The sequence below is a fragment of the Lichenostomus cassidix genome, unplaced genomic scaffold (genome assembly GCF_008360975.1).
Source record: "Lichenostomus cassidix isolate B80296 unplaced genomic scaffold, HeHo_3.0 HiC_scaffold_887, whole genome shotgun sequence".
Classification (NCBI taxonomy): domain Eukaryota; kingdom Metazoa; phylum Chordata; class Aves; order Passeriformes; family Meliphagidae; genus Lichenostomus; species Lichenostomus cassidix.
In genome coordinates, this window is record NW_028148000.1 from 58,934 (window position 1) to 82,225 (window position 23,292).

General features: G+C 52.3%; 2 protein-coding genes and 1 long non-coding RNA gene across 3 annotated transcripts; all 3 read left to right on the forward strand.

Moving 5' to 3' along the window:
- Window positions 1-8,329: 8,329 nt before the first annotated feature.
- On the forward strand, window positions 8,330-11,121 carry LOC146420407 (serine/threonine-protein kinase pim-1-like). Its single transcript, XM_085048310.1, has 6 exons — window positions 8,330-8,401; window positions 8,815-8,958; window positions 9,167-9,533; window positions 10,151-10,327; window positions 10,585-10,738; window positions 10,974-11,121. The coding sequence occupies exons 1-5, from the start codon at window positions 8,330-8,332 to the stop codon at window positions 10,689-10,691; spliced, it is 867 nt and encodes a 288-aa protein (XP_084904436.1). The 3' UTR covers window positions 10,692-10,738; window positions 10,974-11,121.
- Window positions 11,122-11,505: 384 nt separating this feature from the next.
- Window positions 11,506-12,510, forward strand: LOC146420408 (uncharacterized). The gene is made up of 3 exons (XR_014849154.1): window positions 11,506-11,641; window positions 11,822-11,935; window positions 12,356-12,510. It is a non-coding gene; the product is annotated as an uncharacterized LOC146420408 (long non-coding RNA).
- An 8,729-nt stretch (window positions 12,511-21,239) lies between these two features.
- On the forward strand, window positions 21,240-22,578 carry LOC146420409 (uncharacterized; the record flags this gene model as incomplete). Its single annotated transcript, XM_085048311.1, has 3 exons — window positions 21,240-21,378; window positions 21,513-21,955; window positions 22,406-22,578. Coding segments are annotated over exons 1-3 (691 nt in total), but the record flags the coding sequence as incomplete, so codon positions are not given.
- Between the last annotated feature and the right edge of the window lie 714 nt (window positions 22,579-23,292).

A 23,292-nucleotide genomic window follows, 5' to 3' on the forward strand; every position in this document is an offset into this window, starting at 1 on the left:
ACAAAAGGCCATAACAACAACTAATAGAACGTATATACAGGATGTCCATCACCTCCATCAGTCCTGGAAGAAAAGCAAGCAGCAGGGTCACAAGAGGATCCACACTGGGGAGAGGCCCTAGAAGTGTTTCGAGTGTGGGAAGAGGCTTCACACCAGCTCCAACCTCCTCCTGCACCAGCGTATTCACACAGAGGAGAGACCCTTCCGCTGCCCTGACTGCAGGATGGGCTTCAAGCTCAACTCCCACCTTGTCAGCCACCAGCACATCCACACCGGGGAGAGACCCTCTGAGTGTGGAGAATGTGGAAAGAGCTTCAGCAAAAGCTACAGCCTGATTCACCACCAGAGGATCCACACTGGTGGGAGGCCTTTTGAGTGTGGGCACTGTAGGAAGAGCTTCGGCAGGAGGTCTGAGCTGATCGTCCATGAGAGAATCCACACTGGGGAACAGCCTTATGAGTTTGGGGAATGTGGGAAGAGCTTCAACTGGAGCTCTCACATGATCAAGCACCAGATGGTCCACACTGGGGAGACACCCTATGAGTGTTCCAAATGTGGGAAGAGGTTTCTGACCAGCTCCAACCTCCTTCTGCACGGGCGGATTCACACAGGGGAGAGACCCTTCTGCTGCCCTGAGTGCAGGAAGGGCTTCAAGAACAACTCCACCCTCATCACCCACCGGCGCATCCACACTGGGGAGAGACCCTATGAGTGTCCTGAGTGTGGGAAGAACTTCTCCAGCAGTTCTCACTTGACCAAACACCAACGGAGCCACTGGTAAGGGAAGCCCTGCAAGTGCCCTGACTGCAGAAAGAGCTTCATGTGCTGCTCCAACTTCATTCCCCATTGGAGCACCTACGTTGGGAAGAGCCCTGATGACCCTCACCTGCAGGGACCCACACTGGGAAGACACCTGGCTGGTGGCTTCCACATCCTCCTGATTCCCTGTAGCCACCTGGACAAACACAGGCTGGAACATCCATCGGGACTCACACTGATATCGGAAATTCTTTGGGAAGGGCTGATTTATTAACTTTATATCCCCTAAAAAATGTCACCTGCTGTGTCCAGTTGTTTCTTCTGGTGGCATCAAGCAACACTGGATGATCTTAGAGATCTTTTCCAACCTGAATAATTTCCTTCTTCATCCTGTAAAAACAACCCAAAATTGGGGTAAAATTAAATAAATGAAACAAAGTAATCTAAAGCTGCACCATTTTACTGGGATTTGTGGGTGACTTTGAGATTCAGGGGAAAATTAATGAGGATTTGGGTGTTCTGGGGCTGCCCAGGCTGGGGTACATGGCCATGATCTCATAGTTGTGCCAGCAAAACGTGTCCACCTGAGCCCATCTGTTCTCCATTAATTCCGGTTTTTTGTCCCAGTGCCTGGCCTGGGTCTCCCCATTTGGGGTGTGCTCCCCAAGGTGCTCAAATTGCTGCTGAAGTGCCCAAGCTGCCCCCAGCTGTGGTTGTTCCTGTCCACCAACCTCTCCTGGTCAGTGTCATGGGGGCTGGGAGGGGGATTAGGGGCTCCTGAGGGGATTGGGAGGGGCTTTTGTGGCTCTTGGGGGCATTTGTGGTGCTTGGAAGGGTCTTGGTGGAGCCTGTGAGGGAGTTTTGGGGTCCTGGCCTGGCTCTGTGGCTTGGAGAGAATTTGGGTGGGTCTTGGGGAAGATAGGAAAGGGGTTATGGTGTCTCTTGGGACCATTTATATTGCAGGGAGTGGTTTGGGAGGATCCTAGAAGGAGCTGTGGGGTGGTTTAAGAGGCCTGTGAGTGACTATGGAGCTGGGAGGGGCTTTGAGGCCATTGTGATCCCCCAGACCCCCAATGCTGCCCCCAGACGCTGCTCCCCAAGATGCTGCCAGGGTTCAGGGGCTCCATGCTGGGGTTCATCCTCCTGGTGCTGTGGGAGAAGGTGAGGGGTGTCCCCAGGGGTCATGTGTGTCCCCCAGAGCGTGTGTGACCCCCATCCCAGTGTCACCCCCTTTTCCCTCCCCACGGGGCTCCTGACCCAGCTCCTGCTCCCCCCAGGAGGGAATTTGGGGAGGGGGCAGAGGGGGTGCACAGCCCCCGCTGGGGGATGACCCTGAGCCAGTGCCCTTTGTTTAGCACCAACCTGGGCTTGGGGCTGCAGGAGGAAGAGGCTGATGGGAAGCAGATCCTGCAGGTGGGACAGTGCTTGGGGTCAGATGAGCAGTGTTGGACTTCTCTGGGGGAACTGTGAGGGTGGGTGGGGTGGAGTGACCTCATAGTAACCTCACCCAGCCCTCTGTGACATCACACAGCCACCGTGTGATGTCACAGACAACTCTATGATGTCATACCTCCCTGTAATTTCATACATCTGCGCTGTGATGTCACAGCTCACTCTGTGATGTCACTGCCTCCTCTATGATGTCACAGAGTAAGTCTGTGATTTAACAGCTGCCCTGTGATGTCACACAGTCCCCCCTTTGATGTCACAACCCACTCTGCGTGTCACTACCCATTCTGTGATGTCCCACAGCCTTTCTGTGATGTCACAGAACTGCCCTGTGATGTCACAGCCCTATATGTGATGTCACAACCCTGCTCTGTGATGTCACACCACCACCCCGTAGTGTCACAGCCCACTCTGTGATGTCCCACAGGCAGCTCTGTGATATCACAGCCCACTCTACCATGTCCCATCACCATCCTGTGATGTCACAGCCCTCTCTGTGATGTCACACAGCCTCCTCTGTGTCACAGCCTGCTCTGTGATGTCACTCATTCACTCTATGATGTCATAGCTGCTTGATGACCTCACACAATGCATTCTGTGATGTCACACAGCTCCTTTCTGACATCACAGCTGCTCTGTGGTTCTATGACAGCCACAGAGGTGTTCCCAAAAATTCAGTAAAATAAAAACCTTCTTAACACCAGTGCAGCATTAAGCAGCAGCATTCTTTATTTGGCCAGATGCACAGGGAAGAGCTCCTTCCAAAGCTGTGCATGCTGAGCACGGGAAAGTTCCTGTTTCTATCCTGTATTTAACAGATCTATTCAGTGATTGTCCCAGAATAAACTTACATATGATCATCTTTTCCCCAAAATCATTACCATACTTCCCCCCACTCTTTGCACATCTGTTCTTCTGTCCTGGGGCTCTCTTTGGTGGTCCCTGGTGGTTGGTGACCCCAAAGTCCTACCTGACTGCCTGGTGAGCTGGTAGAAGTTGGCACACCTGGGCTGATTGCTTCCTACACAATAAGCATGGTGTGGTTCCAGGGGCCAGGGGGTTCTGGAGAATAAGCATTGTATGAACCCAGCAGGTGCAAATGATTTTTCATCTGGCAACATTCCCCCTCTTTGAGGCTTGGGAAGCTTCTCTTCCCTTCAAGCCTTCATAAGCCTCACTCTGCTCTTTTACTCACATTCTGTCAGTTCCTCAGTTGCATTCACAACTGTGTTCTTTACACAGCTTAAAACAAGTGTCATAATCACAATTATTACTGTGATCCCAATCATATTTTACAAAAGTAAGGCCAACCAAGCAGTCAGAGAAAATCCAAGTCCTTTAAATATTTTATTTAACCAGTTACTTTCTAATCCTCCCCTTAATTCCCTGCTGGATGCAGCAACCGATTTTATCCTCTCTGCCTGATCATCCAATTCAGCATCACATTGAGAAGGTGCACACAAGTTTGTTGTTTCAATTCAAGTATCCTCATACTCCATGTAACAGCAAAAGATCTAATGCCAGTTTGTTCTGTAAGGTCATTTTAGTTGTGGCTTTCAACTGTTCATTTATTTCAGTAAACCCCAACTGAGTTGCATTCACTAAAGTTCCCATTTGCAGTCCAATGCTGTGTGTTTGGTCTGTTCCTAAAGGCAGATCTTTGAGGAGTAAAGATGGATTCTAAAATCCATCCCACTGCAGTTCCCATGCTGGGATGTTTCCAAGTTTCATCCCCTTTAACCTTTCCCCACAGCTGGGTTCCCAGGGGTGATTCCTTCCACAAGGGACATAACCTTAAAACCCCAAGTGTGTCCATTGTGCTCTTGATTCCCCCAAGGGCAAATGTGTGCCCCAAATTCCATCACTTCCCACCCATCCTGAGTGAACTAATGATTTCACCATGTCCTGCTGACAGTCTGTGTCTCGCCAAGCTGAACTGTTTGTTAGGTGAGACCTAACAGGTGTCATTAAGAAAGGCAGAATAATTTCTACAGACACATCCCACCCTCAGAGCCTGGGCCACAGCCATGAGCCACTGTACCTCAGGATTCCAAACAGTTCAAGTGTCTATCCAAATGCAATTCCACTTTTCCTTTGCCCTGGGATCCTTTGGCCTTGGCCTTATTAAATCAGGCTATTTTATACCCACCTGTAAGGGGTCCTCTGGGAGGCCTGGGCTCCCTTCCCAGTCCAGACACCACTGAACTGGCTGGATATATTCCCACTGTCCTGTCTGAGGGCTATTCCATACTTCTGGAATTTGACATCCCCAAGGGGTATCAGTGCAATCTGTCAGCCAATAGATATTTCCTGAGGTGATTTCCAGGTCCAGTTTTGAGATATTACAATTCTCAACAGTATCGTTCTGATCTGTAAGAATTCCTTTGTAAGGAATATTCTCCTTCCATCCCTTTCCATTTGCCCTGGGTGCTATTTCCTTCCCACACCTGTTCCCAGATTTTTGTCAAAGCACTGACTAAAGCTCCCCACGGAATTGGATTTTCTGCAGAGAAAATGTGTTGGCAAACAAGCTGTTATAGGTGTTACATTCTGTAATCTGCAAAAATCTTGCACTAACTTTAAGACCACATTCCCCTCCCCAGAGGTTAACAACATAATTTCTATTGTTATTATAAATATGCAATTAGTCATCATCTTCATCTAGATCCAATAAACAGTATCCTCTTAGAAACTCATATTTGATACCTAAAACAGTAGTGTATATATATATATAACCTGCAGGGTCCAGGGTATCAGTCAGTTTTCTCTGTGCTGTATTTAATGTGTGGTTGCTGGTTTTACCTGCGTGTGATGAACCCAGGGTTCAATTCCTTCCACCCTGAGGGCAGTGTAGGTTACCAGGAGAACTTGGAAAGCTCCTTTGCACTCTTCCTTCAAGGGTTCAGAGCTCCAACTCTTTACATACACAAAATCCCCAGACTGGAATGATCAACAGGGACATCCACAGCAACTGGTCCCAACAGGGTTATAAACCACCTTTCCTAAAGAAACCAGGTATAGATTTAAATCTGTTTCTCCCTTTGGATGGATTTCTCCAGGAACTGATGGTGTTTGGTACAGCTGCCCCAACAGCAATTCACTGTTTTTGTCCCTGGCTGAATTCTGACTCACAGAAGAGCCAGAGGAAGGGTCTGTGGCTGTTTTGAAGAGGTTTCCTGGCACATTTTCCTAATTTGTTGTTTCAAATTCTGATTCATCCTTTCCACTTTCCCACTCACCTGTGGTCATCAAGGGCTGTGTCAGTCCCTTTTTATACCCAGGGTTTTGCTCAGCTGTTGCACCACATCTGCTATAAAATGGAGGCTTCTCCCTGAAGACAAACCAAGTTGCCACCAAATCTTGGTATGATTGATTAAGCATAATATTTACCACTTCCCTGGATTTATTGGTGCGACAGGGAAAGACCTCTGGCCATCCAGAAAATTTGTTCACCAATACCAAAAGACACTGATTCCAAATTTGTCTGGGTAATTTGGAGAAATCGATTTCCAGTAACTTCCAGGTGAATTTCCCAGTTTAACTGTACCAGGAGGTGGCCTTTTCCTGTTTATGGGATTGTTTTTAAATAAATTGAACAATTCACTGTTACTGATTTTGCAATTTCATTCTATGCCACACCAAGCAGAGAATTTCAGAGATTAGATATCCTGGACTCAGTCCCCCAGTGGGTTTTGTTGTGGGTTTTTTCCTTTATTTCCCTCATTACAAAAGGTAATTCATCCATCCCTCTTCATTCTTAGTGGCTTTTAACATATTTGGTAAACATTGATTTTTACAGGGTTCCACTCCCCTCCCACTCGGTTAGGGGGGTCTCATCCCACCTTTTAGCACCCCTTCTCCCATCTAGCAGCCCCATCCCCCTGCTCCTCCCCCAGCTCACCCCAGAGCTCCACACCTGTGGCCAGGGGACTCCCAGCGCCACCAGTGCCACCAGTAGGGCCCCAGCTGCCCCCACACGCTCTTGCCGTGCCCAGCGCCGGTTTTGCAGGTGCCCAGAGCCCCAAAGCAGCCCAAAGCGCTCTGCCCTGGGGGGTCCCCAAAGCGGCCCCGCCCCGTGCGGCACTGGCAGCACCAGTCCGGAGCTGTCCACCCTGGGTCCATCCCGTGCTCAGCAGAGTATCCTGTGCTCTGTCAGCACTCTCTGCTCCTTCGGGAAGGATTTGGGATTCATGCCAGGCACAGACACTGAACCTCACCCCAAACTGCCCCGGTGCCATTGCTGTCCCCTTGGCGCTGGGCAGTTGCTGTCCCAGGGGAAGCAGGGACACAAAGGAAGCCAAGTGCAGCCCAGCTGCCCGTGCTGATCCAGACGAGCCCCAGGGACAAGGTCCTGCAGTGCCACACGGAGCCCTCGGCTCCTGGCTGGGAACGGCTTGTGTTGTGGCTGCCCCAGCGGCCAGAGCGAGTCCTGGAGCTCCCCCAGCTCCTGCAGCAGGACCCAGGTTCCACCTGCTCTGCCAGGCCCTGGCCTGGGGCCAGCAGATCCACTGGCTCCATGCAAAGGGGGAAGACAAGAAGAATGCATTGGATGCAGCCCCCAAGGACCTCGAGCAAATTGTTCAGGAACATCCAGACCTTGACCTGATGTTTGCAAAGCTGCAGCTGGCAGAGTTCTGTGGTTCAGGAGAACCAGCATGGGAAGAGGAGATCTACAAGGAGCTGCAGGAGAAACACCCTGAGCTTTAAAGGCTGCTGCACTCTAAATCTCTGCTGGAGAAAGTTCTTCCTCTCCAGGAAGGGATCCCGAGATGAGGCTAAAGCAAAGTTTGTGGCTGGTGACAAATTTCCAATTGCAGAGAAAGCAGAGGAGGGACTGCAGGTGGAGGCTGGGAGCCTGGGAAGGAGGAAGGGGTGGGGAAGCTGTTTTGTTAGGGCTTGTTTTAATTCTCCTCATACTGTGATTTGCTTAGAAATCAATTCCATTAATTTCCCTAGCTTGTGTCTGTTGTGCCCATAACAGTGACCAGTGAGTGACCTCTCCCTGCCCTTATCCCAGCCCACGAGCCTTTCCTCCTGGGTTCTGTGTCCTGCACCTGTGAGGAGAGTGACAGAGTGGCTTTGGTGGCACCAGGCACCCGGCCAGGGCCAGTGCAGCCCAATAATCCCTGCAATTCATTCCCTCCAGGAAAGGTTCTTGAAAAGAGCAAACAGGACTGTGGAGAAGATTCCTGGAAAACTGAAACAGCTTTCAAGAAGTGAAAAGAAAAGGTAAAGAAACAATTCAAGATGTTTTCCTCTATTTATTTCTATGCTCCCCTTTTCCATGTTGCACTACTTCTCCATCCCATTAATTGCAAATGGATCTCACCTCGAAGATCTATGACTTAGCATGTTTTAGACTCTCTGAAATACCATGAGTTACACACAGTTTGTCTTCCCCCGTTCTGCTTGGAAAGCAATGCTGGAGACACAAGTGCAGTGCTTGGGTCAGGTATGAATTCTAGAGACAGGGAATGTGCTCTGCTAGTGTTTGACCCTCAGCAGGGACAATGCACAGAGCAGCCAAGGGGATTGCTGTGCCACTGTGCAGCAGTCAAGCCTCTGGATGTGGGCTGAACACGGCAAAGTTCCCGTGTTTGGACAGACTCAGGGGCTGCCCCCGGGGGCGCGCGGGGCTCGGCCGTGGGGCGCGCGGGGGCGAGCGGGGAACGGACAAACGGCCACTCGGACAAACGGCCACTCGGACAAACGGCCACTCGGACAAGCGGAGATTCGGACTAACGGAGATTCGGACTAACGGAGATTCGGACTAACTGCCCCGGAGCTTCAGTTGCAGCGGCGGCAGCGGCGGCAGCGGCGGCAGCGGCGGCAGCGGCGGCAGCGGCGGCAGCGGCGGCAGCGGCGGCAGCGGCGCAGCTGCAGCGACAGAAGAGTTTCTAGGACCCTCTCCGTCCCTTTCTCCCGGCGTTCTCTCCCTCTCCCCCTGTCCCGCCTCCTCTCCCGGTGTCCCTTTCCCTGTGTCCCCTCCCTTTCGCTAGGTCCCTCTCCCCCTGCGGGTCGGGGCAATGCGCCCGGCCCGCCCCCAGCCCCGGCCGGGGCTGCCCCCTTCCCGCCCCCGGGCGGCCCGCCGCGCTCTCGGCTCCGCCCGGCTGTCGCCGGCATGGCTGTGGCGCTGCTGGGCGGGCCTCAGTGGCCACGGCTGGGGCAGCATCGCCTGTCCCTGGCTCCGCCTGTGCGGGCGGCGGTCCCGGCGGCGGCCCCGGCGGCCCCGGCCCCAAGCCCGGCGGCGGCCCCGGCTCCTCCCGGGGCCCGAGGAGGACACACACGGCGCGGCCGCTCCCGCCGCCTCCGCTGCGCCTTCCCCGGCCCGAGCTCCGCCGCTCAGCAGTCCGGCCGCCGGCCCCGAGCCGCCCGTGCCCCGTTCAGAGGGGCATGCCCGGCCCGGGGCGGTGCACAGGCGGTCGGAGGCCGTGTCTGGCCCTGGGCCGAGCGGTGACGGCCGCGTGTCGCCCGCAGGGAAGGCGCAGGAGGCCCTGCAGGAGCGGTACCGGCTGGGTGCGCTGCTGGGCACAGGCGGGTTCGGCAGAGTCTACGCGGGGACGCGGCTAGCGGACGGAGCCCCGGTGAGTGGCAGGGCTGGAGGAGGAGGAGGAGGAGGATAAGGAGGAGGAGGAGGAGGAGGGTGGGGCTCGGCAGGGCTGGCCGAGAGCTGAGCCCGCTGCTGTCTCTTGCTCGCAGGTGGCCATCAAATGTGTGTCTCGGAACCGCATCCATCATTGGGGCGAGTTGGTGAGTGAGCGGGGCCAGCGGCAGAACCCGGGCCGTGCCGGGCGGGGATAAGCCGGGGCCCGGCAGGGTGGGAGCTGCCAGGACGCCTCGAGGGAGGTAGAGCGGGCGTGGGGTGAGCGGGGGGCGCAGAGCATCCCGGGCTGGGTGAGGGGTCCCAGAGCCCTGGCATGGCCTCAGCCCCACTGATGGCATCGTGTTCCTCCCGCAGCCCGATGGCACCCGTGCGCCCCTGGAGATCGTGCTGCTGCACAAGGTGTCCACTGGCTGTGCTGGTGTCATCCAGCTCCTGGAGTGGGTTGAGCTCCCCGACGACTACCTGTTGGTGCTGGAGCGTCCGGAGCGCTGTCAGGACCTCTCGGATTTCCTGGCGGAGCGGAGGTTCCTGCCGGAGGAGGAGGCACGGGGGATGTTCCAGCAGGTGCTGGAGGCCGTGCGGCACTGCACCAGCTGCGGGGTGCTGCACAGGGACATCAAGCCCGAGAACATCCTGCTCGACCTGGCCACCATGCAGCTGAAACTTATCGACTTTGGCTGTGGCACCTTCCTCCAAGACACAGCCTACACCCAATTTGCAGGTGAGCCTTCCCAGGGGATGCTCCTGGGCATCTCATGGTCCAGCCTGGATGTAGCACCAGGGCTTCTCCTATAGCTGCCAGGCATGGGATTAACTCTTCAGCCAAGTTACTTTTGGGTGGGGGTCGAAGGGGGAGCTTGCAGCCCTGTTGACCACCTTCACCACCCACTCTGCCCTTGGCTGGGCTGGGGCTGGGGCTGGGGCAGTCAGTGTGACAAAACCCCAATGAGTGTAGCAGTGAGGGGTGTCAGACCCCATGCCCCAGACAGTTTGGTAGGCAGGCGAGGAAGGTCTTGGACTGCTCCACTCCCCTTGTTTGCCTTGGCTTGTAATTGTTTTTTGGGGGCAATGCAGGCAGGGATGAGAGTGGTTTTTCCCACCTCTGGGAATGGTTTTATTTTGCATGTCCTGGTTGGACCTCCCCAGGGCTTCTGCTGCCTCATTCCAACACCAGTGGCTTATTTTCCAACCCCAAGTTTGTACACGAGTCACAGGTGCTGGCGAGAGGGCAGCAGGTCACCCTGTGTGCCACTGGTGCAGCCCCTGCATGCCCAGGGATGTGGGGTGAGGCTCTGAGAGCAGCAGCATCCCCTGATGAACTCCATCTGTATTCCACAGGAACCCTGTCCTACAGCCCACCAGAGTGGATCCACCTCAAATTCTACAACGGTGGGGCAGCAACGATCTGGACCCTGGGCCTCCTGCTGTACCACCTGGTCGTCGGGAAGCACCCATTCAGGAGGGGCCAGGAGATCATCTGGGGGCGGATCTTGTTCCCACGACGGCTCTCTCAAGGTGGATCCTCATCTCTGTGGCACAGGGGGAATACCAGTGCTGGGAGAGAGCAGCAGGCTCATGAGCATCCTGCTCTGGCAGCTGCTGAGGAGGTGGCACATGTCCTGCTCTCCTGCCCTCCTCCAAAACAGAGAATGCCTGGGGAAGTTTAGGCACAGTTCTAGCACACCCAGCATGGCCTTGGCATGGGAACAGGGAGGGAGAAGTGGACAGGAGCCTTCTCCAACTGACTGGCAGTTTCTGTTTTCTCTCCTCAGAGTGCCAAGATGTTATTAAGAGGTGTCTGTCCATGCAACCCTTGGACAGGCCATCGCTGGAGGACCTCTTCAACGATCCTTGGATGCAGGATCTTCATCTGCCCTAGAAGATGGAAGAGATGCACGTGCACAGTTTGATCCAGGGGCCTGGCAGGTAACAGCTCCACACATCTTTTGGCAACCAGAAGTAAAGCAAACCAGATATTTTTTGACCTGCCTGTAGCTCTGAGCAGGGATCATCAGGGAACTCACAGCTCTTGTGCTGGAGCTGACCTGGAGATCTGGTCTGGCAAGCACTGTTGGCCACCATCCACCCTGGTTTTGCTTGTCCTGGTTCATTGCTGGCTGGGGCCATGGGCAGAACACTGACAGCCTGGTGTGGCCCCCAGGGAAGAAGCAGGAGCCCCTGGAGATGCTGCACCAGGTGGAGCTGCAGCTGGAGACACCAAGGAGGACTTCAAGGATTGACAACCTCTACCTCAACCTGGCGACCCAGCAAGCTGAAGATGATCAGATTTGGCACTTTCTTCAAAGACACACTCCACACCTGATCTACAGGTGAGTTCAAAGCCAGGGGATGCTCCCACATCTGTGCATTGCACAGCCTGGCTGGGCCCCAAAAGTTTTCCCCTTTGGCTGGGGTGGATGCAAAACTTCTTCAGTCATCTGCCAAGCTCCTCTTTGGCTCTGGGCAGCTGCTGAGGTGGATCTGCCATGGCTGGCTGGAGGCTGGGCACATGTCCTGCCCTCCTGCTCTCCTCCCAAAGGCAGCAATGATGGGGAGGTTTGGGCACAGCTCTGAGCTCAGCCAGCATGGCCTGGGCACTGCGGGCAGTTGGGACAAGGGGGACAGGAGCCTTCAGCTGACAGGCAGTTTCTGGTTTCTCTCCTTCCAGCAGGGCTCTGCGGATGCTGAGGCTGCTCTGGGCTCTGCCAGGGCTCTGCTGGGGCTCAGCCCTGGGCACGGCTGGGCCTGCTCTGCCCTCCCATTGCTCTGACAGCTCTGCATCAGACGAGCCTGTTCTGAGCACACCGACAGAGCTTTCTGCTTGTGCAGGTGAGTGAGACTCTCCTGCAGGCCCAGAGATTGCAGTGAGGGATACACATCCAATTGGCAAGAACCCCAACACTCCACAGTCCCAGCTGAACGCCTGTATGTCCACAGGATGTTTTGTCTGTCCCACTCTTGCTTCTTTTTGGGTTGGAATTGTGCAATTGCACTTTCTTCCTCCTCTAGAAGTGCCACGAGTGAGCCAAACCTGGCAAGTGGGCTGTGTTCCTAAGGCAGTGCAGTCTGGAGTTGGTGAATGAAGAATTGCCCTTCTCCACTTCCAAACCAGAGCAAAAAGCTGTAAGTGGGATTGTTAAGAAACCCCTGACAATTTCAAAGGGAATGCATAGCTCATTCACAGGGTGAGAAGGAAGGCCATCTTGCTAATGAGATGGGGATCAGGAGAATCTGGATTCCCAGTCCTGCTCAGAGCTGGCAGGGCACAATCAATTTCCCATCGCTTCAACCACAATTTAAATTACTTAATATTGGAAACAAACCCCAAAATCTATTAAAAAAAGGCTGCTGAGGATCAGTAAGATAGATCCATTCTATCAGCACACTGAAAAAATAAATAACTGAGTTCCCTTTTACAAAAATCAGTTACCTCTTAATCCAAAGTTACAGAAGATTTTACACTACACACCTGAGTTTTGGTTTTGTCTTTCATATTTCATCTAGGCTTTTTTTCTTTTCTCTCTTTTTCTTTTCTTGAACCAGGAAACATGTCCTAAAAAAGAAATGTCCTTTGCTCCTGGTTCTCGTGTGAAGCAGCTCCCTTCCCACTGGCCCCAGGGCTTGGGGCACTGTCAGCACCTGCTGCTTCAGCCACTGCTTCTGCTGGCATTGAGAGCAACAACCAAACTGTGGCTGATCCCGAGGGAGCAGCAGCAGGGCCTGGAGCTGATCCCTGAGTCTGGGGCAAATGACCCCACAGCAGCAGCAGCAGCAGCAAATGGAGCTGACTTTGAGCACAGCGCCTGCCACTCTTGCCTCCTGTTTGCAGTGGTGTCACAGCAGCCTGAGGCACCTGGGAGCCCTCAGTGCCAGCAGGGACTTGAGATGGCAGGCCCTGGGCTCCTGGAGGCTGTGCAAGGAACGGAGCTGGGCACTCCCTGTCCATATGGAGCTTGCAGATGGAAAAGGCTGCTGTGCTCAAGCAGCTCCAAGGACAGAGAAATGAGGCTCTCGAGCACTTGATCTGGGCCAGTTCCACAGTCCTGGGCAGCAGCCAGCGAGCAGAGGGGGAACAGAGGGCACAGCAAGAGGGACAAAAGCAGTCAAGTGCAGAGACTGGAGAGAGCCAGACCTGGCAGAAGGAACAGCTGCTTCCTTGCACTCTTGAAGAAAGCTCTTGGCTGTTTCAGAGCACTGAAAGGCCTGAAGGGCAGAGAGGAGGTGACACCAAGCAATGCTCCTGTTTTCACACCCTCCCCTCTCAGTGTCCCAGAAGGAATTGGATGAACTGTATTCTTCTCTCCGACTCGTCTTGTTCAGCATGAGCAGCTTAGCACCAGGAGCTAAAGGGCCTGAAGCCTTAGGCCTCAAGAGCTGACCAAGAGGGAACTTTCTGAGCAAATAATGCTGCTAACATGGACCAAGCTAAATCCAGCAGATAGAATCCTGGAATTCTAGAATCCTTTCTGTTGGAAAAGGCCTTTGAACTCATCAAGCCCAGCCGTTCACCCAGCACTGTCAGCCCAGCACTAAACCACATCCCTGAAGTGCCAAGGCCTGAACAAGAGGCCTGACTGAGGCCTGAACAACAGGCCTGAGCCAAAGGTGACCTCTCCATGAACCTTCCAACCAAAGGCTATCTTTGTATCCACTCATTAACAAAATATTCATGATCATTAGCATTGTGATAGATGTATCCACTAATTAGTGAAACATGTATTGACTTTTCTGTATTTAGAAGCTAAACAAGGCCATGAAATCCAACATCTGGCCTGGTTTGGGGCTGTATGGTCAAAGTCAACTCCCTTGGTTCCTCCTTGAGCCCTGGCCAGGCTTTGGGAGAATCCAAGAGGAGAATGAATCCAGATGTTCCTGCACTGGAAGTGCTGTCAGTTTGTTTGTTCAGCACTCTCCAAGCTGGGCTCTCTCCCAGCGAGGTTGGAAGCCTCACCTGTGGCTGGACACAGCTGCAGGAATTGCCAGTGTCCAGAGTGGCTCTGCAGTCCTTGGCTGTGACAGCTTCCCCAGCTGATGTGTGGGTCTGGGTGATGGTAAACTCTGAGGGTAACTGGTGAATATAAATGTAAGGAATTGGTCCCATCCAAGATTCCTGGTTGGGAAGACCTTCCCTATAGTTCACTGGCTCTGGAGTGGGCTGAGATCAGAGCACCGTGTGAGCAATGGGGAAGTCAGCTAAAAGAAGCTGATCTGCTGGATGCATTAAAATGCATCCAAAATTGCATACAGAGAAAGGAAAAGATCTTGTGGGTTTGGGAAGATGAGGATAAAATTTTGTTAACAGTATATTGGAAAAAGCACCAACAGAAGGAACAATTGGTTTTGGAATGCTCCCACATGGAGCAACAGAAGTTTTTAATCTCGAGCTCAGATTTCTTTGTGCAAGTGAAATAATATAATAATATAATAAATATATATATTTATTATAAAAATTATATGTAAAATATAATTAAAATATGTATGTATGTATATATATGTAGGTACAAACTAAATAATAATGTGAAATAATGCTGACAATTTGTTACCTTTTGCTGCTCAGGGATGTAACACTAAATACCCTACAGCAAATGTTTGGCCAGGACCTGAACATCAGTGGGAAAATTGGCAAGTTTGTGTATAATGAATAAAGGAGGATGGGATGAAATTGGCTATTTTTATAGGGTTTGCTGATACTGTGATATGGAATGCTTTTTCTGTTACTGTGAGAAATAAAGTGATTAAGGCTGCTGGGTTTTTCATATACCACACTATCCACAAGCTGTAGGATTTGTAGAGTGGATAGAGGATTTGTTAAAAGAGCAGATGAAAAAATGAGGAGATGGGAACATGTCCTGATGGAGAACCCCTTACAGGTCCTCACTACAGAAGCTGCATGGCTGGACCTTTATGCATTAGATTTACTGAGGATAAATCAGAAGCAAATGAGAGTTATCAATACCAGAACAGGAATTCAGATTCCTCCAGAACACTTTGGTTTGATAACTGCTCACTAAAGCTTGGCCTTGCAAATTGTTCATGTCATGGGAGGAGAAATCGATACAAATAATCAAGAAGAAGTTAAATTCTGGTTAACAATAGTGAACAAGATTTGATTATGCAACCCCATGACAGGGTAGGACAATTACTGATAATACAGTTTTAAAAACAGTTGTGAAAAAAGGAGATCCACCTCAAATCTGTACTGCTTGTGGAGATAAAGGGTTTGGATGCAGCAGTCCTAATAATGGAGCCAAGGTGTGGGTCCAGAGGCCAAATGGCCCTCCTGAGCCAGCTGAAGGAACAGCTCTGGGGAAAGACAACACAGTTTGAATCCTGAAACCTGGGCAGGAACAATGGGAATATGTCCCTGCAGCCAAGTGTTGTATGGGAGAACAAGTAGATGTTACAGGATGTTGTTTCACAGATCCTGCCAGACCAAATCTCCCTGTTTGCCCCAACGTTCCCTTTGGAAAATGCTCTGATCCACAGGGCTCCATGGGAAGGCTGATGTGACCCTGAGTGCCTTCCACAGGAATTCCAGCCAGGAGCCTGGAGCACCTCAAGGACTGGGACCTGGCAGCTCTCCAGCCAAAGGGGAAAGGACCCCACCAAGCCTTGTTACCCACAGACACCGTGGTGAAGCTGAACAGCAAAGGACCTTGGGGGCATTATTGTGGAATTAAAAAGGAGCCAGCTCCATGGACAATGGAATTACTGTTCCTCACCTGAATGAGATTGAGGAAAAAGAATGAATAACCTTGTCACTAAAGTACTGCTTATGGCTGTAAGTTGTATCTTGATAGTCAACCAGAATCTTTGTTTGCCAGAAACTCCTCTAGAGTTTCACCAATGGATTAGTCATGAAAATTCTTATGAAAATATAAAGATCAAAGTAGGCAAAATATTAAATTCAACTAATTGCTGGGTATGTTCTCAACTAATGCTTGGAGGAACAGGATTCCCTTGGAGGGCCCATGCTACAGGGTGGCAGAACTCTCTCAATGGGCTCTGACTTGTAACAGAGCCAGTGAAGGGATAATTAAAGAAAACTGTACTGTGGTACAAAGGAATAAAATTACCAATTTCACAGGATTTAGTAAGGTTTCCCTTCTGGAGAAGCCAAACCCTATGAAAGGATTTCTGTGCTTGAACATCACTCACAATGTCAATAGAGCTTGGGGTGCTGGAGCTGCTCAGGGTCAGTGTTACACCACTCTCAGCTGCAGTGCCACCCTTCTGGCTACTTTGGCAACAACCACAGGGAAGAGCTGGGGCCAAGGGAACATTTTCCACCCAAAGAGTGCCTTTGATTTCAGAAGGCCAAAGATTCTGGTTCACCCTGTGTCCCATGTACATTGCCTTGTCCTATGGAGTTTATATTAATGAGCTAATATGATTATTAGAAGAAGTAGCAAATTGTAATGGTAAAATATTGAATAGCACATCCTATGAGCTCCAACAAACACAAATGTGAGCTCTACAGAACTACATGGCCTTGGATTATCTGCTTTCTGTCCAGGGAGGAACCTGTGCTATTCTAGGACAGGAATGTTGCACTTGTATCAGTGATGGGTTTGAGTCCAACAGTCAGGAATCACCTTGATAGAAAGAGCAGTAGAAGAGTGGCAGAAAGAGGAAAATTCTCCCTGGTAGGATTGGCTTCATGGCTGCCAAATTGGAGGCTGCTGTGAAATGCATTTGTGGCAGTGACTGTAATCATTGTAGTGTTTGCACTTGGTGTGTTATGATTCCATGTTAGAATTGTTGTGACACTTTGTGCTGAAAAATGGAGCACTGAGACTTGTCTGAAAAGAGACACAGTCTCAAGAAAAAAAGAATTCATAAATAACATAGAGAATAGCAACTAATTAGGCATATTTTTAAAGGAATGTTAATCATAGCTCTGAGTAATGAACTTGAACAGCACTGAATTGAAGATCAAGAGACAATGCCATTATGCCAAATACTTAAATCTAAGGTTCTGTTATTAAAACAATTATTATGAAGATTGACGTTCATCTGTAGGTCAAGGGACTGATTGAAGAACTAAGGCCTGAGCAACAGGCCCTGAGCCAAAGCTGTCTCTAGATGAACCTTCCAACCACAGGTTGTATTTGTATCTGGTCATTAATGAAACATTATTAGTAATATGATCTATGTATCTGTTCACTGGTGAAACCTGGTTTTACCTTTCTGTATTTAGAAACTGGACAAGGCCACATCTTGCCTTGTTTGACAGTGTAGGATCAAAGTCAACTCCCTTGGTTCCTCCTGGAGCCCTGGCCAGGCTTTGGGGAATCCAAGAGGAGAATGAATCCAGATGTTCCTGCACTGGAAGTGCTGTCAGTTTGTTTGTTCAGCACTCTCCAAGCTGGGCTCTCTCCCAGCGAGGTTGGAAGCCTCACCTGTGGCTGGACACAGCTGCAGGAATTGCCAGTGTCCAGAGTGGCTCTGCAGTCCTTGGCTGTGACAGCTTCCCCAGCTGATGTGTGGGTCTGGGTGATGGTAAAGTCTGAGGCTAACTGGTGATGGATCCTTCTAAATCATTATAGGCAATCTTTGGTAGAGATGACTGAGTGCATTGTTGATCTTATCCTTTTGTAATCCTTTGCTAATGATTCTTTGCAAATGATTCTGTAGGGCTGAGCATATCCTTTTGTTCTTCTTTGCAGTTGTGTGTTATAATAAATTACACTGTTCCCTCAGTTGGTGTCTGTGTCTTTGGTACTGACACTGCCCACCAGCAAAACAGACACTGAGGGCCCCATAGAACCAAAGGGGCATTGTGACACTGCAGGGCCTCGTGTAACCCAGGGGACCATGGTGACACTGTGGGGCTTAAAGGAGCCAAGGTGCCATTGTGACACTGTGGGGCCCCATGAAGATAAGGAGACCATTGTGACATTGCAAGGCCTCATGGAACCAAGGGGCCATTGTGACATCATGGGGCCCTAACCAACCAAGGGACACGTGACACTCTGGGGGCCCATGGAATAAGGGAGATCATTGTGACTCTCTGGGGCTCCATGGAACCATTCTGACACTGCAGGGACTTGTATAACCAAGGGTCCATTGTTTTCTTCTTCCTGGCACTGCCCAGTCCTGCCTCTCCCTACCTCTGCCCCAGCCCAGCAGAGCAGCCCAGTCCTATCTGGCCCTGCAGCAAGAATGGGAAGCAATGGAGGTCAGGGACAGTGACTCTGTGTCTGGAATGCTCAGGAGATCCTCAGCTCTGGCATCTCCTGCAGCCCCAGGACAGCCCCACTGCCCGGGACAGCAGCAGAGAGTTTGCCCTGGGGCTCCTCAGGCAGCTCCTGCTGCCCCAGCTCTTGCCAGGACTCCTGTGCACACACACAAGGGCTTCTGCTCTTCTCCTGGCACATCCCAGCTGCCCACAGAGCCTTTCCCAGGGGATCACGGCTGTGCTGGCCTGAGCAGCCATTGCTGCAGCCCCTGCCCTGCTCCCCACAGCCCCACAGAGCTGGGGGTGCTGCTCTGCAGAGCACGGGGGCTGTGCTGCCCGGGGCCATGGGCTGCCTCTGCTGGGCTCTGCTGCTCCAGCTGGGACACACAGGCAGCTGATGGTGCTCCCTGCACTCAGCCTACCCACACGAGCTCTGCTGGGGCCATGGAGGCTACTCAGAGCTGCCTGCCTTGTTCCAGGCCTGCCAGCTGGCCTTGGGGCTGCCCTGGATCCTCCTCTGGAAGTTCCCTGAGGCTCAGAGGAGGCACTGCCCACACTCCTTTCCCTGTCCCTGTTGTGTCCCCTGGGGCTGCAGAGCTCTCATGGGTCACAGCAGACATTCAGTCCTTTATCTCTGGGTGACTCTGATGCCTGGAACAGGCTACCTGAAACAGAGGCCAAAACAATTGGGTGTATAAAATGTGGACAAATTTATTCACGTCCTTCAAGGTATATTCGGGCAAGCTAAGTCTCCCTCGGGGACTACACCCAAAATGGACACAAGCTCACGAATTCTTTATCTTTTATAAGTTTTTTCTTATTAGCATATTGGTCCCTAATTCTCTAATCACACCTTCAGGTGATGATATTGACCACCCCAGGCCCTGCTCCCCACTTTTCACTGTTGTTTAGATATTTTCTGGCCCCAGGGTAACAAATATGTCCTTGAATCTCTATCCAGAGAGCTTTGTTTTGGATAAATGTGTTGGGAACAGAGGTTTTCAGCATTCTGTAAGAGCACAGAACTACACCAAGTTACAGACACATGAAAAGAAAAAAACCCCAAAATTATTAAGGCATCATTGTGACCCCAGGGATATCCCAGACCATGTCACTTCATGCTCAGGATATGCAGTGGGGGGAAGAAGGAGGAAGGGTGGACGTTTGGAGGGATGCCTTTTGTCTTCCCAAGTCACTGTTCTGTGGGATGGAGCCCTGCTCTCCTGGAGGTGCTGAACAGCTGCCCAGCCCTGGGAAGGGCTGAAGGAATTCCTTCTTTTGCTTTGCTCATGTGGTGCCTTTTGCTTTCCCTGTTGAAGTGCCTTGATCTCAACCCACTCCAGTTTTTACCCTCCCAACTCTCTTCCTGATCCCACTGGTGGGAGTGACTGAGGGGCTGTGAGGTGCTGCCTGGGTTGAAACAAGACACCAACTGTCTGTGCTTTGCTTTGCAATATTTCAGAACAAGTGTGTGTTTTATTCACCTCAAGGAGTGCAACAAAAGTTTCCCTGCAGCTTCTAAGAGATAGAAATGCCAAACATATTTAAAGGGTTTATGGATAACTGAAAAAAACTTGCATGACAATGAGCCTGGAAATCACAGATGTTTATTTACTCAATGCTTAATGGGTACTCAATTTACTTAAGCATTTACTCAATGCTTAAGAGAGCTCTTGTGATTTACTGTGAAGAAATATTCAGGGATCCCTTAGAGAGCTCTGTTCTTCCTAATTTGCTTCACTGGGCTCTTCTTCTACTTTCACATGTTGATAATTTGAAAGTTGTAAAATATATGTTGCCTTTTGGAGAGGTAAATCCAACTAGTTTTCCATTCTGACTTTCAAGAAAGTTCAGTGTCAGAGTTTGTGAATGACAGGAAATTCACTGTCAAATATCCTGAAGAATTAATTGTTAAATTAATAGTGGAGGGTGTCACATGCAGCCTCATTCAGAGTCATCATTTGTAGATGGCAGACATTAAATCCTTATATTGAAAGATTTTAGGATCCCACAATTACATTTTAGACGAATCTCCTGTTCCAGAGTTATGACAACATTCTAACAGATGAAATACATCAAATATTATCCTTTGGATCTCTAAGCAGGATGGAATTGACTTCTCCACGCTGATGTGAAATGTTTCACAGTAGTTTGTAGAACCAGAGAATCATGGAAGCCCAGAACGATTTGGCTTGGGAGGGACCTTGAAGCCCATCCAGTGCCACCCCCTGCCATGGGCAGGGACACCTTCCACTATCCCAGGCTGCTCCAAGCCCCAGTGTCCAGCCTGGCCTTGGACACTTGCAGGGATCCAGGGGCAGCCACAGCTTCTCTGGGCACCCTGTGCCAGGGCCTCCCCACCCTCCCAGGGAACAAGTCCTTCCCAAGAGCCCATCCAAACCCTCCAAAATGGGAGTATTCACCATCACTTCCTCTTGCAACTTCCCAGTTTCAAATGGAGCTGTGTGAACGTTTCAGCCATTTTAGAAATTGTATTCCAACAGCTCATCTCTGGACTTCTTTCCTTTGCCTCCTGAACTGTGGGAGTTTTCCTCTGTTTTATTCTGCATTCTAAAGGGGCAAATGATGGAATTCTCAACTATGGTGGAAGGAAAACCTTTTTCCCAATGAGCCCAGTATTTGCACACCACAGTTCTTGACCCTAAACTTGGGGTTGCACATGTTCCATGTGCAAGAGCCTCTGCATTTTTCAGTGGGGCCTCTATCCTGATTTGAGAAGGGAATTCTCTGCTGAGTGTGCAATTATCAGAGTTAACCGACACCAGAAAATGATTGTTGGACAGAAAAAAGATTTTTTGAATGGTTTGCACAATAATTTCTACCTCCTAATTATTTACAAACAAATTTCAGCCTGCAGTGATGCCTTCTACAACTTTACAGCTGTGCATGATGTGCAAACACAGTTTTTAAAGCTGTGGCACATGCACTGATTGCTTTTGCAGTCCCTGATGTGTCCCTGCGAGAGGCTGTGTGACAGCTCTGTCACCGCCCTCTTTGCACACTGCTGTCCCAGCCGGTTCCAGCCGGTTTGCAGCTGGTTCCGAGCCCCCCTAGCCCGCCGCTGTCCTGGGGCTGCTGGGGAGTGGCCCGTGGGGACAGCAGCGCCTTGCAGGCTGCTTTGTGACGTGTGGCTGCGTGTGCCCAGAGCCCATTGTGACACCTGGGGACACGGCGTGAGCGGGAGGCTATAAAAGGGCACCAAATGGCTGGGGGTGCTCAGTGCCAGGGGAGCAGCTCCGTCTGGAGACAGCATCTCCCCGGGCTAGGGTAGCATCGGAGCGACTCCAAGATGTCCACGGACAAGGAGATGAGCAGCGACGTGCAGCCCAAGAAGAAGTGGCTGATGTTTGGCAGAAGGCAGAAGGTGAGGGATGGGCTAGCAGGCAGCTGCCTCGGGGCTCGGGGCGGGCTTGCGGGCACGGAGGGAGCTGCTGTGCCAGGGGGCCGTTTGCACCGCAGAGGGCCAGCTGGTCCTCATCCTTCTCCTGCTCCGTGCAGCTGTCCAACTGCGAGTCACGGGCAGCCCCGCAGGAAGCTGAGGAGCACCGTGACTCCTGTGCTGCCTCTGTGGCGCAGGCGGCAGCAGCAGAGAGCCGGGCAGCCCCGCACAGCCCCAGGGGCCGCGGCCAGGCTCTGCTGCGCTCGCTGCGGCGCGGCTGCCGTGCCATCGTGAGCGGGATGGCGGCTGTGATCCGGCGACGCGGCCAGCAGCCGGGGACACGGCGGCCCCCGCATCAGGGCACGGGGACAGGGACGGCAGCAGCAGCCCCCGCCCTGGGACCGGAGAGCCGGGCAGCTGCCCCGCACAGCCCCTGCTGCCCCCCCAGCCCGGAGCCCGGCCAGCTGGAAGCTCTGGGTGGGCAGGGAGCAGGGGCAGCAGCGGGGACTGTGCTGGCAGAACCAGAGATTGAAGAGAAGTCCTGTGTCATCCTGGAGGAAGAGTGGGAAGTGGAGAGCCTCCAAGAGCTGTCTGAAGAGGAACAGGACATAGACCCAAGCTGGAGAAGTGGAGAAAAGAGACCTCCTTTGAGGCCAAGAGAGGCATGGGCAGAGCACGGGAACCTTCAGCCGTGCACAGCCACAGGCCAAGGCCCAGCTCTGCCCAGCAGAGCCCCTCACAGCGGGGAAAAGACCTCAACCCCAGACTTGATTCAGGAGCTCTGCTCCCCCAGGCCCTCTCCCAGCCAGCTGGAAGGTCTCGGACAGTGGGCTGGGTCAGCAGCAGGGACAGTCCTGGAGGAGCTACAGAGCGAGGACAGGGGCTGCTCCAGGGATCTCCAAGGTGGCAGTAGTGTGGAGGAAGGCATCCCAGTGTCCTGTTCACATGACCCAAAACCACTGGAACATTGCAGTGGCTCAGGACGACTCCTAGAGCTTTCTTCCCCAAACAGAGATCAATCAGTGTCCAGTGGGGAAGAGAGCAGTGACCAGGAGTCGTCACAGGAGAACAGGAACAAAATCAGTGTCTACCATATATGGGTCAAGCCCTTCTACCCAGCGCTCATGTTTGACCCCTTCGAGCTGCTGGCAGAAGAGGCAGACGCTGACCTGCCCAGCACACCTCGTGCCCAGGCAGCTCATGGGGACACCCAGCCAGAAGCTGCTGCTCTGGGCAGAGCTCCTGAGGATGAGGAGCACCACGTGCATCCCACTGCCAAGGCAGGAGAGGTGGCAAAGACAGCAGCTTCTGCTGCCTCTGTGGCGCAGGCGGCAGCAGCAGAGAGCCGGGCAGCCCCGCACAGCCCCAGGGGCCGCGGCCAGGCTCTGCTGCGCTCGCTGCGGCGCGGCTCCCGTGCCATCCTGAGCGGGATGGCGGCTGTGATCCGGCGACGCGGCCAGCAGCCGGGGACACGGCGGCCCCCGCATCAGGGCACGGGGACAGGGACGGCAGCAGCAGCCCCCGCACTGGGGCCGGAGAGCCGGGCAGCTGCCCCGCACAGCCCCTGCTGCCCCCCCAGCCTGGAGCCCGGCCAGCTGGAAGCTCTGGGTGGGCAGGGGGCAGGGGCAGGGGCAGCAGCAGGGGCTGTGCTGACAGAATCAGAGACTGAGGAAAACACCTGTGTTATCCTGGAGGAAGACTGGCAAGGGGAACACAAATGAGATCCAATCTGGAGAAGGAGAGAAGAGAGGCCTCCTGTGAGACCACACCAGGGATGGGCAGAGCACAGTAACCTTCATCCATGAACAGCCACAGGCCAAGGCCCAGCTCTGCCCAGCAGAGCTCCTCACAGTGGGGAAAAGGCCTCAACTCAATACCCAGTTATGCACCAGTGCCCCC

Bases quoted from the DNA above. Each gene is read 5' to 3' on its own strand.
- LOC146420407 (XM_085048310.1), top strand. From the start codon at position 8,330: ATGGCTGTGGCGCTGCTGGGCGGGCCTCAGTGGCCACGGCTGGGGCAG. The intron at 8,959-9,166 runs GTGAGTGAGCGG...TTCCTCCCGCAG, and splicing joins TCCATCATTGGGGCGAGTTG to CCCGATGGCACCCGTGCGCC. The intron at 10,328-10,584 runs GTGGATCCTCAT...TTCTCTCCTCAG, and splicing joins CCCACGACGGCTCTCTCAAG to AGTGCCAAGATGTTATTAAG.